Source organism: Saccopteryx bilineata, chromosome 6 (assembly GCF_036850765.1).
Source record: "Saccopteryx bilineata isolate mSacBil1 chromosome 6, mSacBil1_pri_phased_curated, whole genome shotgun sequence".
In the NCBI taxonomy this organism is placed as follows: domain Eukaryota; kingdom Metazoa; phylum Chordata; class Mammalia; order Chiroptera; family Emballonuridae; genus Saccopteryx; species Saccopteryx bilineata.
Genome location: NC_089495.1, coordinates 50,195,371 through 50,211,654, shown reverse-complemented (window position 1 = coordinate 50,211,654; position 16,284 = coordinate 50,195,371). Strand labels below are relative to the sequence as shown.

At 41.1% G+C, this 16,284-nt stretch overlaps 1 protein-coding gene across 23 annotated transcripts in view; it reads right to left on the bottom strand.

The window, feature by feature from the left end:
* DOCK9 (dedicator of cytokinesis 9) overlaps window positions 1-16,284 on the bottom strand; it is a 345,301-nt gene that overhangs the window by 244,429 nt on the left and 84,588 nt on the right. For 7 of the 23 annotated variants that reach the window (XM_066236466.1, XM_066236467.1, XM_066236477.1 and 4 more), the window contains exon 1: window positions 13,800-14,061. The exons of 8 other annotated variants lie outside the window; for them this stretch is intronic. In XM_066236466.1, the coding sequence (XP_066092563.1) occupies window positions 13,800-13,961 (162 nt within the window). In that variant the 5' untranslated portion in view covers window positions 13,962-14,061. Of the gene's footprint in view, window positions 1-13,799; window positions 14,063-16,284 lie in introns of those variants that run through there. 8 more of the 23 variants (XM_066236486.1, XM_066236471.1, XM_066236481.1 and 5 more) reach the window with 2 other exon arrangements.

The window sequence follows — 16,284 nt, the reverse complement described above, 5'->3', positions numbered from 1 at the left end:
ACAGAAAAGTCAGAAGGCATAGCATGGGCCTTTCTAGACATGACATTAAGATAACCCTTGGATTACCTTTAATTACCTCTAACAGTCTAAACAAGATGGTGACCAGCCCAAGGCTGAGAGAGAAGGACCTCAGGGAGGGAGCCTCAGACGTCTGCCATGAAGAAGAAGCAGACTCACCAGAGGTTAAAGAGGCTTAAACTTCAGGACACTCCCTTGTAAAAGCCCCTCCCAAGGGAGTGTCCTGAAGCATAAGCCTTGTTATTTGTCATTTTCTATCAAGGGAGTGTCCTGAAGCGTAAGCCTTGTTATTTGTCATTTTCTATCAGTTTTCTTAAACAAGGACTCTAAATTGTAAAAACTTCACGCCTCTACAAAAGCTGGATCTGTCCCTGACCCAAAGATTCGAACTCAGCAAGACCATAAGTGAATTCATGATCTCTTTCTCCTTCTTCCTCTGCTCTCACACCAGCTCAACTTAAGCCTGCCCTCCTGCTCTGTGCAGACATTTGATTAATGGCACCACCGCCTCTCAAGTCAGAAGACTGGGCATTGTTAGTCCCTGCTCCCTCACCCACTTCCAGCATGCAACAAATAAATTCTACCTCCATAAAAAAAAGCTCTCCAGTCTGACCCTTTCCCTCCATCCGCTCAGGAGAGGGTTTGGGGGCTCAGAGCTTTTTGATCCCCAGTCGCCCTGCCTCCAGTCTCTTGCATTTTTATTCTGACCCCATTCTCGTATGAGAAGGATGGTCTAAAACAATGTTTTTCACCCACCAGTACACTGACCGGTGCTGGTCTGCCAGAAATTCCATGAACCAGGACGAAATTTCTGGCAGACCAGCAGTTAAAAACCACTCATCTAAAACACCCTCTGCTCAGGTTCACAAAGTCACACCTACTTCAGTTTTCTCATATATGGGTTTTTCCTTGGCAGGGAAACAAATGTTTATTGAAATGCACCCTAGAATAAAGCCATGGACTAGTCATTGACATGTGAAAAAATGAAAGGTTCTCCTTTATCCAATATTCCAGTACTGAGCTGACGACAAAAAACTCACAAACATACACAAATATACACAGTAACACAGACACATATCCAGATGACACACATATTGACTGTAGGTAAGCAGGGAAATAATTATCTTTGAAATTCAGATAACATATAAAAGAAAATCTAAAATTTACTTTCCATCTATTAAGATACAGATGTGTTTCCTACAGATACGAATACACTTGGTTTGAAAACTCGGGTAGTACTTCTGCTTATATTTTGCTGGGACTCCTTCTGTTAGCAAAGACCAGATATACAAAAACTGAAGGTTCAAATCAAGGTTACTTGAGGATGCAGCTGCCACACTGGAATTTCTCTTTCATCAAAATGCAGCAGAGCCCTGGACAGCTGGCTCAGCGGTAGAGCCTCAGCCCAGCATGTGAAGTCCCAGGTTTGATTCTCGGTCAGGGCACACAGGAGAAGCATTCACCTGCTTCTCCACCCCTCCCCCCTCTCCCTTCCATGGCTCCGTTGGAGCAAGTCAGCCCAGGGCACAAAAGATGGATCCAAGGCCTTGCCTCAGGGGCTAAATAGCTCGGTTGCCAAGCAATGGAGCAACCACCCCAGATGGGCAGAGCATTGCCTCATAGGGGGCTTGCTGAGTAGATCTCAGTCAGGGACCATGTGGGAGTCTGTCTCTCTGCCTCCTCGCTTCTCACTTCAGAAAAATTTTTAAAAGAAGAAGAAACAAAATGCACAAGAGTCCTTATAAAGACAAGCTTAATCTACTTTATGAACAGGCTATTTCACAAGGAAACAAATTTACAAATATACATAACTCTACACACTCAAATCTTAACCCTTAGCCCCTGAATCTTTACCAATATGTGCTTTTTAGACTACTTAATTCATTGACTTATGCAGTATATAGCCTGTACATTTGTTTTTTTCTCCAAATTTCTTGTTTCTTTTTTTTTTTTATAAATAAATTTTTATTTTAATGGGGTAACATCAATAAATCAGGGTACATACATTCAAAGAAAACATTTCCAGGTTATCTTGTCATTTAGTTCTGTTGCATACCCATCACCCGAAGAGAGATGGTCCTCCGCCACCTTCCATCCAGTTCTCTCTGTACCCCTCCCCCTTCCCCTCTCCCTCCTTCCCTCCCCCCCCTAACCACCACAATCCTGTCCATGCCTCTTAGTCTCGCTTTTATGTCCCACCAATGTATAGAATCCTGCAGTTCCTATTTTTTTCTGATTCGCTTATTTCACCCACCCACCCACCCCACACAATGCTACCAAGACTCCCCCATTCCGCTGTAAGTGATCCGATGTCATCATTTCTCCTAGCTGAATAGTATACCATAGTGTATAGGTGCCCCATCTTCTTCATCCAGTCCTCTATTTTTTTTTACAGTGATTAAAAGCCTTTAAGCCAGGGGTCTCAAACTCTTGGCCAATACAGAAAGAATCCATAAAAGAGTAGAAATTTCTTGTTTCTGTTTTTACTAACTTGCAGTTCAGCAGACAGCTAGATAAGAAGTTTGCTTCCATAATGGACATAAAATAGTACCATAAATAATCCTTGTATATAAAAGAACATAAAATATAATGAAGGAAGGATCATAAATTAATGAGTAAGGAATGATTATTCATCAAACAGGATTAGAAGAGTGTTGGGGCTAAGGAAGAAATCAAGTTAAGGCCTCTACTCAATTGTATATCCAAATAAATTCTAGACTGACTAAAGCAGGGGTTGGCAAACTTTCTACAAAGGGCCAGCTAATAAATATTTTAAGCCAACCAGTAAATATTATAGATCTCTGTCGCAACCACTAAACTCTGCCACAATGAAAGCAGTCATAAACAACATGTAAACAAGTAAGTGTGACTATGTGCTAATAAAACTTTTTAAATAAAAACAGCTGGACAAAAAAGCCAAATCATAATAAATAAATAAGCAAACAAATTCCAAAAAAATACTGGTGAATATATGATCCAAGACCAGGAAGAATTTCTAAACATGAAAGTAATGAAAGAAGTCACAGAGAAAAAGATAATTATGCTTATCACCTACATTTAAACTTCTGTAAGTAAAATAAGCACTATAAAGAAAGTAAACAAAATTAAAGGCAAAGGACAAAATGGAGAAATAGTTTAAATGAATATGACAGACTATTTGGAGTTTGAATTTATATCTTTAATCTCTCAAATTTGCAAAAATTATACTGGCCATTAAAACAAAGTTATTACCTGGCACAGTAAAAAAAAAGGTGGGTCAATGATCAAGCAATTAAAACAATATGCCTTAAAAGGGCTTTAAAAAATTCATCCCTGCCTTACTAAGTTTTTGTTTTATGAATCTGGCCTATGTAAATAGTTATAGATCCATAGAAAGATTTGGGGGTAAAGATATCCTCTATAAACTTAATTTATAACAACCTAAATGTCTAACTACAAAGAAACATTTAAATAAATTCTAGTATATACAACAGAATATAATACAATGGAATATTACATACATTATAATGGATTATCAAATCATGTGTTAGCAGAACATTGTGGGTATAAGAAAATGGTAAGTGAAAAAGGCATCAGGGCTTATTTATGGAATATTATATCATTTTTTAAATATTTGCATCAGCAGGGAAAACTATTAGAAAACATATACTACACGTTAAACAGTAATTATTTCTGGGCTATGGGATTATGGCTGATTTTTGTTTTCCTCTATTATTCTTTTCTGTAGTCTCTAAATTTTCTGTAATAATTACATATTCTAAATATGAAAGATCAAATGCTAATTTTAAAAACAAAAAATGTTTCTCACTAAATTTGTGGAGGAAACATAAATCAACCTTTGGATATCTAAAAAGTAAGACTTGAGCAAAGCAATAACAGCTTTACTCATCTGTTTCTACTCAGTATTTCTGGGGCTCTTTCCCATTTTAGTCTCTTTGAAACAGCTATTCCATTCTAAAAGGGTAAAGACCTCCCAGAACAAACACATTCCAGCACCCACAATGGAACATTTCTGAATTATCTTGGGATACTTAAGAATGCTAGTGATCATGCTTCCAGAAGTTGAGGCAAAATTAGTGCTAATTTAAACCCCGGTATAATTATGCTACTTGCCTAAGTATACAGCATCTAAGTTGACGTTGTTCTGTTCCTCAAGTAACTCTGTCAATTGCCATAAGGATGACAAACAGCTTGACATCACAAGGGTAAAAAACAAACTTTCTTATCTTTTAATTTTTTAAATCTCAAAATAACCTTTCTGGAGGGCTATCTGGCTATATATATAACATAAAATTCTTTAAAAAGTAAATATGATTTGATCTGCTACTCCAAGTCTAGAAATCCATGCTAAAAAACAATTTGATAAGTGTTTAAACCACATATATACAAAGATGTTAATCGTAGCATTTACAACTGTAAAAAAAATGGAATAGTGGATATAGATTAAATAAATGTGACATCCTTCAATGAAGTGAAAGTCTATGTCCCCTCAAAATTCCTATGATGAAGCCTAATGCAATAATGTGATGATACTAAAGGTGAGGCCTGTGGTAGGTGATCAGGTCATGAGTGGGTCCCTCATGAACAGGATTAGTGCTACTATAAATAAAAGAGACCCCATAGAGATTCCTTGGCCCCTTTACCATCTGAGGTTACAATGAGAAAACAGCGCCTATGAACCAAGTGGGCCCTGACCAGACACCAAATCTGCAGATGCCTTCATCTTGGACTTCTCAGCCTCCAGAACTGTGAGCCATAAATGTCTGTTGTTTATTAGCCATCCAGTCTATGTTATTTTGTTTGTTTCCCAAAATAAACTAAGACACACCCGTGCAATGAAATGATGCCATTAAGAATGAGACATAAATGTATACTTATTGACATGCAAGGATGTTTGTGATATATTGTGGAGTCCCTTCAAAGCAGGTTACAAGACTATAAAATAAAGTAACATACCAATTATACCATGTATTAGTCCACTAGGGCTGCCATAACAAAATACCATAGGCTGGGTGACGTAAACAACAGAAATTTACTTTCTCAAAGTCGTGGAAACTGGAAGTCCAGTGTTAATGTGCCAGCACAGTCAGTTCCTGGTGAGGCCTCTGGTCAGGGCCTGCAGACAGCTGCCTTCCTGCCATGTCTTCACAGAGCAGAGAGAGAGAGAGAGAGAGAGCTCTCTTCCTCTTTTTATAAGGCCACAGTCCTATCAGATTAGGGTTCTACCTTTATGACCCTAAAGTCATTTAACTTTAGTGACTTCCTAAAGACCCTATTTCCAGATGCAGTCACACTGAGGGGTCAAGGTTTCAACATATAAATTTTGCGGGGGCACACAATTCAGTCCACAACAATGTTATCTACATCTATACAGGGATTAAATTCTGAAATGCTTTGTCTCAAAATGTCTAAATCAGTGGTTATCTCTGTGTAGGGAATACAGCATGCTTAGTTTTTACCATGATTGTTCATAATTTAATAAATATTAAAATAAATGAGTCCCATGGATAAATAAAATGGTAAATTTTAGTACAGCATTGGGGAAAAGTGCAGTGTGCTCTCGTGATCCTAGCTCACACTGGCTACACTCACCAAAAGCAGCATCAATTGAGCAGTGCAATCTCAGGAGACAGGAAATAGATCTAGGAATGAGAGCAGACCGTTCTTTGAAAACATCAGCCCAACTTAATTGTTATGATCAAAATAAACAACAAAGCCCTGGGCACCATTAAGAAGGATCTTAGAAACAAAATACAAAACACAGCCTACCAAAAGCCATCGTCCCATGACCAGACCTGGAACCAAAGGAGTGTTCCAGAAGGCAGCCAAGCAAATCCCTACTTTCTTTTTTTCCAAGACAAATATAACAAAGCAAGAAATAGTTACGAGAGAACACCTTAAAATGATCAAGATCCAGCCTTTACTTTCCCAACTGCCTTAAGCAGACAGGTATACTGTACCATTTTCCACTTCGCACTTGTCACAGATTATACCACCATCTTCCCTTCCCTCCTCCACTCCAGCCCTGTCACCCCACCCACCCATTCCCACCTCCACACACAGAGACACACCCACAAGCACGATTGCAGACTCTTAGAAGCCAGAGATCTTACCACCTTCAACTCTTGTGGTTCTCTTCGCACAGTGCACATATTCAATAGATTATTGTTAAAATAAGTGATAAATCAAAGGACTGTCATAACCAATGGGTTTTTTTTTTAATATGTGGCTTTTTTTTTTTTATTCATTTTAGAGAGGAAAGAGAAAGGAAGAGAGAGAGACAGAGAGAAAAGGTGGGGAGGAGCTGGAAGCATCAACTCCCATATGTGCCTTGACTAGGCAAGCCCAAGGTTTCGAACCGGTGACCTCAGCATTTCCAGGTCAACGCTTTATCCACTGCGCCACCACGGGTCAGGCCTAACCAATGAGTTTTTAAGTTACAAATGACTGTTTAGTCCATGGAATCTAGCTGATCTGATAAAATTCTATACAGTAATAGAAGCTGAGGAAACACTGAAGATGTGTAGCAAGTCTTATAAGAACCATGAAAAGCTTTAAGGAGGCAAGAAAAAAATATTAATTTAAAATAGGTAAAATCATTGCTTTACTATCCTAACATGTCACAAAAGAAATCAAGGACAGCCTGACCAGGTGGTGGCGCAGTGGATAAAGCGTCGGACTGGGATACGGAAGGACCCAGGTTCGAGACCCCGAGGTCGCCAGCTTGAGCGTGGGCTCATCTGGCTTGAGCAAAGAGCTCACCAGCTTGGACCCAAGGTTGCTGGCTCCAGCAGGGGGTTACTCGGTCTGCTGAAGGCCCACGGTCAAGGCACATGTGAGAAAGCAATCAGTGAACAACTAAGAAGTCGCAACGCGCAACGAGAAACTGATGATTGATGCTTCTCATCTCTCTCCGTTCCTGTCTGTCTGTCCCTGTCTATCTCTGCCTCTGTAAAAAAAAAAAAAAAAAGAAATCAAGGACAAAAAAGTTTGCTTTCCACCCTTGCTGCTTCCAATACTTTGCCTTCACTATTGGTCTTTAGGAAGCTGCTGACAGGGTCCTAGCTGCCGTCTTCCACGTCTTCCACTTCAGTTACAATCGGCAAAAAGAGGACATGGTACAGAATAATCCCACAGCTCCTCCATTCTTCCACAGATACAGTAAGAGAGGGGGCTAGTATATTACTAGCTAGGAGTAAAACTGCTCGAGTCCTAGTCAATAGGCTAGGCCCATCACAAACCTTCACAGACAAGAAAAAGGGGATTTACAAGCATTCTGTCTCAGCTCAAGCTGCCCCTCCTCATGGAAAACGCCTGGGCTGGTGCTTTCGTGCCCTCTGACAGGGCCTCATGGGACCTGTGTGCCAGCCTTCCCCCAACAGGGATGTGACCTTCCTCACCACTTCTGTATACCCAGCACGAAAGAGGCACTCAAGGAGTTTCCTGAATGAGGTAAACTAATACATTCAATTAATTAGAAATGGGAGACTTGAGGAAAAATCTATACTCAGGAATAAACTCTATCCCAACTCAGCGTTGCCCTTCTGTTGCAGAATTATTGGACAAAATTTAAGTGCAAACACTTGAAATTCAGTCAGTCCACAACTGCCAGAGAAACCTGTTTCCCAGAGGACTACCCACCATGGGGCTAATTCCTGCCGCTCAGACAGAAAAGGACCCTTCCTCACCAGACTGCACAGACGCAGCCTTACAAAGCCAAGCTGGCCCTCAGGACATCTGATTGTTGCTTCAGAGCCAAACTTAATGACTGTAAAAAGGTTTTTTCATCACTATCTAGTTCTCTAGCGGCTTATTAATTTATACTTTGCCTTTAAATTCCAAAGGATTTAACATGATTTACATAAATACATACACAATAAGATTTACAATATTTTAATAAAAAGATGAGAAAAAGCTGACTGTAATAAAATAGTAATGTAGGAAAATAAAAAGCACAGTTGAAGGAGAATATAAAAAAAACATTTGAAAGAGCCTATGTATCAGTTGGAATTGGGTCACATGTTTGGGACTAAGCTTTCTTTTAATAGTCAACTGAAGAGGTAGCTGAAATCAGTTACATGAATCATACAAAATATATGAAAACAAAGTAGTTCCTTAGGAAAAGCACAACCATTCGGAGTACAAAGAGAAGAAATTTCTTCCAGCACTCCCCATAAAGAGAACACTAAAAAATAACAGTAACAATTAGCACTAATTATGTGCAAGACACTGTCCTAAGAACTTTAGACATCTTCACATATTTAATAATCCCATGTGGTATGTACTGTTATTATCTGTATACAGAGGATAAGAAAACTGAAGAAGAGAACAGTTAAGTAAACTTCCCAAAGTCACACAGCTAGGAGGTTGTAGGTTTGAGATTCAAACCCCGAAGGCTGGTTCCAGAGTTGGAATCAACCACTACACTACAGAGCCTTCTCTCACTGTTCTGAAAGCCAATGAATAATGTCCTCAAAAATACCCTCATAGTAGACATCACTTTCATAAGAGTTGTCTGTTATGATTCCCTTCAGTATAGCCCAAGAGAAAAACACAAAATTTACTTAGTTCAGGAACAGCAATTCCACTAGGGCCAAAAAGAGGCAGTACACACATGTAGGTTTCTGACCAATACATACATATTTGGGATATTTAGAGTCTCTAGAAAAATGGGTGGCCTCAAGCCCTTTGAGCTATACTTCATGAATATTACTTTCCCTCCGAAAGGTTGAATACACATTAAGTAATTCCGAGGTGGGGATTTACTCTGAGGAGCAGGTGAAGTACAGCTCCAATCTGATGACAAGCTAAGGCAGAGCCATAGGCTGGAGTGGACATCTGAGCTGAAGAAGAATAAACACCCTCCCAACCAAGGCTAAGGAGCCAGACAAGGACCCACATCTGTCTGAAAAGAATGTCAGCCTTCCTTTGCATGGAGGTGACCCAATGGAGTGCCAATGAGCAGAGCTTCCTTAAGAAAGGGCTTGGTTGCCTCAAACCAAAGGATGAAAAGGTCCCAAAATGCCAACAGCATGGAATAGGGCTCTACAGAGCTAGTCTGGACAAAATCCAAAGATAGTATCAGTTGTCATTCATGACCATATCAAACCCATGGAACATTCAGCCTTGAATCATGTAACTTCTTGGTGTAGCTCCAGGACAAAGGGCTGGAAAGTATAACTCTGGGGCAGTGGTTCTCAAAGTGTGCGCCAGGGCGCACTGATGTACCCTAGAAGGTTTCCAGGTGTGCCCTATGGTATTCCAGAGAAATACCTGCCTGTTGGGGACCAAAAAACCAACAGGGTGTTTGGAGTCTAGATTTTTGGGGGCCAGAGGTGTGGGGAATTGGCTGTAAACTGACAGTCCACCCAACCCCCCTCACTTGCCTGATTAGGTTGCAAAAGGCTGTTAAGCTGTGGTGCTGGATTGTTTACACTACCCCTCATGTTCCCCAGAAAGACTGGAGGCAAGTTTTTTCTATCCTTTGTTTGGTGTAAAGTTAAGATGGTATGTATGGTGGGGGTTTTCTGCACTTGGTAAAATTCTTGGGTTGCCTTGGAAACATGATCAAAGCTCTCATTGATTTGCTAATGGTCCACTTTGCCCTATAAATAAAGATGTGGTTTTGGGGCAAGCTTTGTTCTTGCCAGCAGCAATTACAGGGCCCTTCCGACCCTGTATTTTTTTAATTCCGTGTATTTTCTTAATTCCGCACCATTGCCATTACTAGCTGCGCTGGTTCGTGGCATGTGCCCAGATATAAAAATAAATATAGTTACTCTATTATACCATTTCATTATGGAAATAGGGCTCTTTTTGTTAACACATCATTATATTATTTTTAGATAAATGCACCCAAATAAAATGGTTAGATTTCTCAAAAAGAAGCGTGATACTGAAGAATCTGATTCTGGAAGTGAGTGAAAGTTAAGTGTAAATAAAATAGGACTTGAAGGCTGATGGGCAGAATTTAATTTATAGCATTTTCCATCACTTAACACTGAATAATATGATTGGATTAGAAACCCATTCATGGAAGTTTCAAGTGATTTGGGTTTAACATTAATTAACAAAAGAAGAAAAACTGGCAGCTATATCCACTGATCATGAATTGATGATTAAACATAAGGAATTATCTCTTGAAGCCTTTTGAATTTCTATAAAAAAAGAATATGTGGCAATATCTAAAAAGTTTTGAACATTTTAGTACAATTTTCAACATCCTATTTATGTGAATTAGGATTTTCTACCCTCAACACAAGAGTAAAAAGAGAGAAATTCTTCAATGTATTGACAAAGAAATGAGAGTCTGCCTTTCAAATATATGCCTAAACATTGAAGAAATCCGCTAGGACACACCAGGCTCATGTTTCTCATAAACACAAGAATGAAAAAACTTAATACATTCATGCTGGGACCTGCCGAATTTACTAAATATTACTAAGAATGTATCTATATATATAAAAAGATAACTTTGTCATTTTTTTATTTTTAACCCCTCTTTTTTACAAATTCTAAAAAGCATATCTCAAAAAATTTAACATAAAAATGTTTTGGGTTTTTTTCATTTTTCTGAAGCTGGAAACAGGGAGAGACAGTCAGACAGACTCCCGCATGCGCCCGACCAGGATCCACCCGGCACGCCCACCATGGGGCGAAGCTCTGCCCACCAGAGGGTGATGCTCTGCCCATCCTGGGCGTCGCCATGTTGCGACCAGAGCCACTCTAGCGCCTGAGGCAGAGGCCACAGAGCCATCCCCAGCACCCGGGCCATCTCTGCTCCAATGGAGCCTCGGCTGCGGGAGGGGAAGAGAGAGACAGAGAGGAAAGCGCGGCGGAGGGGTGGAGAAGCAAATGGGCGCTTCTCCTGTGTGCCCTGGCCGGGAATCGAACCTGGGTCCTCCGCACGCTAGGCCGACGCTCTACCGCTGAGCCAACCGGCCAGGGCTAAAAATGTTTTTTAATGTCAGAATGAATTTAATTTTGTCGTATTTATTTCGTTTAATTATACCATAAAAGCATGCTTGGATTTTATTTTTTTTCTTTAATATTTGACTTAATTATTATAACGTATTTCTCAGAAATTTGTATATAATGCGCCTACAATTATTTGTAGGATTTTAAATACACCCCGACTTCTAAAAGTTTGAGAACCACTGCTCTGAGGGAGATGAATCGTCAATAGGAGAGATTATAAAGATGAGCCAGTTATTGTTTGGGGGAAACTGTATAAATTTTTTTTTCAAGATTTTGGTTTTAGAATAAGTGATTATAACCTATCTTCTCAGTAGCTTTTCCATGTTCAAGTTCAGGATAATAAAACCATTTCATTAAAATTAACTCATTGCCTGACCATGCGGTAGCACAGTGGATAGAGTGTTGGACTGCGATGCGGAAGACCCAGGTTCGAGACCCCGAGGTCGCCACCTTGAGTGCGGGCTCATCTGGTTTGACCAAAGCTCACCAGCTTGGACCCAAGGTCACTGGCTGGAGCAAGGGGTTACTCGGTCTGCTGAAGGCCCGTGATCAAGGCACATATGAGAAAGTAATCAATGAACAACTAAGGTGTTACAATGCGCAACGAAAAACTAATGATTGATGCTTCTCATCTCTCTCCATTCCTGTCTGTCTGTCCCTATCTATCCCTCTCTCTGTCTCTGGGAAAAAAAAAATTAACTCATTAACTGAGTACTTACTATAAACCAGGCATTGTTCATGTTGCTGGGGCGGAGCGGTAAATAAAACCACCAAAATTCCTTCCCCCATAAATCTCATTCCTGTATTTACTACTATAAGTAACACTTAACTACTCAACATCATTTCAATCCTTATATGGGTACTGTACTCTTAACTAACTATACATCAGGTGAAGATAACTATCAAGAAACTATGGCAGGGAATCAGAGAAGGGTATGTTGGGAAATGTTACAACAATGACATGGGTAGACAAGGAAACCTTCCTGAGAAAGGAAATCTGAGCAAAGCCCCACAGGAGGTCAAGAGTGAACCAGGTAAACACCTGGGTAGAGGTGTCCCAGGAGGAGAGAGCAGCAAGGCAACCTCCAAGGCCAGAGCAAAGTGAGGAATGAGGAGAGAGTGAGAAGTAAATGAAGGTGAGGAGAACACAGGGCATGCTGGGGACTGACCTACAGGACACTGTAAGGATAGCTCTGACTCTGAGCAGAGAAGGAAGAGTCTGACCTCCCTTTTCAAAGGAAAGCTACCGTCTGCCATGTAGAAAAGAGGTCACAGAGTCAAGGACAGAAGTGGATTGGAGGGTGCACCTTTCCACCCAAAGCTCCCCCGCCACATGCATGCATGGTCCTGTCAGCTTTCTCAGTCTGCTGGTGCAGGCAAGGGTGGTGGGCAGAGAGAACCCAACCCAACACACAGGAGCAGGGCCTCCAAATCCAGTCCAGAGTGCTAACAAGGCCCCTGGAAGGTTATCATTCCCTCATGCAATAAAACAGAAACAGTCTCTCAAAGGTGAGTTAACCAGAGACGAGTCCGTGTGGCCTGGGGGGCAGACAGTGGCAGCGTGGGAGAGGCACTGCCATCACCAGCCAAGCCATCCCAGGGCTGTCAGGGTTACGGACCACACTAATGGGACAGACGCTGTACTGAGCTCGTCCTTCTCAACGCTGCTACGTTATTCTCAAAAGCCCACTCCAAAATACATTAGGGTGTAAAATATTTAACAGTTAATACAGCACCATTTAAATTCCAAACCCACACATAACCCTGCTTTACAAAATGCATGTGATGCTTGAGTGATGCTCCCCATTTTTCCTCTCCAGTATTTAGAGAGCTAACTTCACATAAGCCACCCCACAAAACGCACCCTCCCCTGGGGCCCTGCAAGGCTAGGGCAACCCACTCTCATCCCCAGAGCCACAAGCCACACCAGCACCCTCCTCAGTCTCATGTGGCAGCCTACAACCCCGGGAAGGTTTCGGGGTTTCCGCACACTTCACCCTCGTCGTACCGAGTGGCTGCTGCTGGCCAGACACACACAGGAACTCTCTCACATGTACTATTCTCACTCGTTTCAACAAAAACTCTGAAAAGGACAGAGGGAACAATGATGGCAAGGCATACTGAGGGAGGACAGCAACACAGAGCTTCCTCTCGAGCCCGAATCTGCTAGAGGGCAACGGAGAGGCACACCCATCTGTGACTTGACACGTCCTCCAGCATTTACAGGGAGCAAACATGTACAATAAGTCAAACGCTCCACCAAAAACATTATATACAGTTGGACTTAAAATAAGAAAGCTGTATTTTTCTTATCCCCATTGCAGTTTCTTCTATGCTCCCTCTGAATTTCTTCCCCCTGAATCAAAGGACTGGCCACAAGCCATCAGTAAGAAATATCTAGCCAAGTAAAAAACTAAGATATAAAGGGACTGAATAATTCTCTAGTACTAGTAGAGGGTTCAGTATCTAATACCCTAAATACATACACTTTACCAAGTATTATTTTTGGGATGATATCAAGACCACGTAAGCTCATAAAGCTAACTTAGAAAACAGTTCTGTAATTAAATATCTTACTCCAGCCTTTTCTCTATGTGTACTTAGCTTCGATTAATACATAACATTCTCACACATACGAATGGACACATCATTTAAATTTAAGACCACTAATTACCCATTTATGCACACAGACTATATATATGCATATATAAACATACTGAAATAAATATATTTGCTTTACAAGTAATGACTAGTTTATTTTAACACCACCACACTACTTGTTAATTAAGCAAAACATCATTTACCAGATAGTTGAAGATCAATAGTTCTGAATCTTCTTTTGTCCAATTGTATGCTGTATATTCAAGGGCATTATTCTCTCCTTGCTGTTTGCACATATAAGCACAGTTTCTTTCAAAAACAGTGCGGATACCTTTAAACAGAATCACACTAGTGGTGCAACCCATCCCCAAGGTGTGGATGCTCAGATTGCTAGCAACCTACTCCATTTTTCCACATCATCTTCCTTGGCTCTTCAGAGCAGGCTCCCACTGTACCATCTTCAAGACAGGCAGCTGCCGGCACCGGAACAGAAGGGAAGCTACGAGCTGTCACACTAGTATCTGCTCCTGCCCAACAGCCTGACAAAAAAAAATCCAAGCTCCGAGTGTAAAACAGGAGGGGTGGTGCAAACACAAGATGACACCCCTCGGATGAACCAAAACCTTTAAAGTATTGTTGTTATCCAGTAGATTGCATCACTGTTAATACCAAAGAACAAATAAGCAGGAGATTTACATGTGGTTACTGGGAAACTGCCGGCTCCTATGATTTGCTTAGGATTGTTCTAAATCTCAGAACCTGCCCAAAATGAAAAAGATGGTACCAGACAGCCACCCTGCTGCAGATACCACTGAAGGCACAAAGAATGTCCATCTGCAGCAAGAAATCACTCTCGCAAAATGCTTAGCCTAGCATCTATATTAGCAAACATCTCTTTCCTTGACCTAAATTTGCTGTTTGTTTAATCCTGCATCAGCAAGGAACAGAGAAGCAAAAGAAAAAAAAAGTCCAAAAACGAGTGAAATCACTAAGATGACTGCTGCTATGGAAACACATGTAAGCCCACTTCAAACAACCATTTGTGTGTGTGGGTAATAGCCTGCTGACAGCACACCACAAGGGAACACAAAACTGCTGTGTCGATGACTTCTGTCCACTTCTACTCTTTGCTAGAGAGAGGGCTAGCAAGTTTACACTGCTTAAAAGGATTCTCCCATGCCTGGTACCCAAAGATGCAAATAGATCATGGATGAAGGGTATACAAATGAGTACGTGGATAAAGGATATGCAAATGAGAACATGGATAAAAGTTACCAGGTCCTTCAGAAGCAGCACCTCGGAATGCAATGGTAAAAACACACTAAAGTCCCACAGCCAACATGGTTATAATTTTTTGTGCATAAGTAATTTTTGGTGCATAAGTAATCCAGATCTTTCCACTGCAGACTGAACTCACTGACACTATACCACCTGATTTGTATCTTTGGGGGTGGCTAACAGAGAAGCTTATCATTAATATTATACTAAGTTGACTTCTGCCATTTTCCTTCTAAAAAATAAAAGGAGAATTATGCAAAAAGACACAGGCAAACCCCTTCCACCTATATCATGCATCTGGGAAACAGTGACTGCTCTTTTAAGATCTGTTCTGATATTCTTCCTTAGGTTACAAGGCAACAGAGGACTTCCATTTTCTATCTACAGATTTCAAAGTTAAGAGTAGGTTGGAATGATTGAGTACCTATGGTTAGTAACAGACACCTGTTTAGCATAGTAAAAGCAGATCTTTAGAGAACACCATACAACTACATAATCCCCAAATTTGTTTTCTTTTTTTTTTTTTTTTTTGTATTTTTCTGAAGCTGGAAATGGGGAGAGACAGTCAGACAGACTCCCGCATGCGCCCGACCGGGATCCACCCGGCACGCCCACCAGGGGCGATGCTCTGCCCACCAGGGGGCGATGCTCTGCCCCTCCGGGCTTCGCTCTGCCGGGACCAGAGCCACTCTAGCACCTGGGGCAGAGGCCAAGGAGCCATCCCCAGCGCCCGGGCCATCTTTGCTCCAATGGAGCCTTGGCTGCGGGAGGGGAAGAGAGAGACAGAGAGGAAGAAAGGGGGGTGGGGGTGGAGAAGCAAATGGGCGCTTCTCCTATGTGCCCTGGCTGGGAATCGAACCCGGGTCCCACTGCATGCCAGGCCGACGCTCTACCGCTGAGCCAACCGGCCAGGGCCAAATTTGTTTTCTAAAGTTAGTTTACCTATTAGGCACCAAAGATAAGCAAAAGTCTAGATTTTGTTTCTTTCCTGCATTATCATGCAAAAATCTAATAGCCACAAGAGGTGGTCAAAAGAGTAGATACTGGCCACATACAAATAACAAGAGGAATTATATGTGGTCTAGAATGTCCTGCTTCAGAGCTTAAGCAGAAGAAAGGAAATAAAAATTAGAACTAAATGAAATGGAAAACAAAAAACTAGAGAAAAAATTAATACAACAAAGAGCTAGTTCTTTGAAAAGATCAAGAAAATCGACAAACCACTAGCTAGACTCATTAAGGAAAAAAAGAGAAATTACTCATATGAACAACATCCGAAATGAAAGAGGAGAAATTACCACAGATATCATAGACAAAGGATCATAGTAGAAGATTATGAAAGGCTATATTCAACACCAAACTCAAAAATCTAGAGGAAATATGCCTGACCTCCGGTGGCGCAGTGGATAG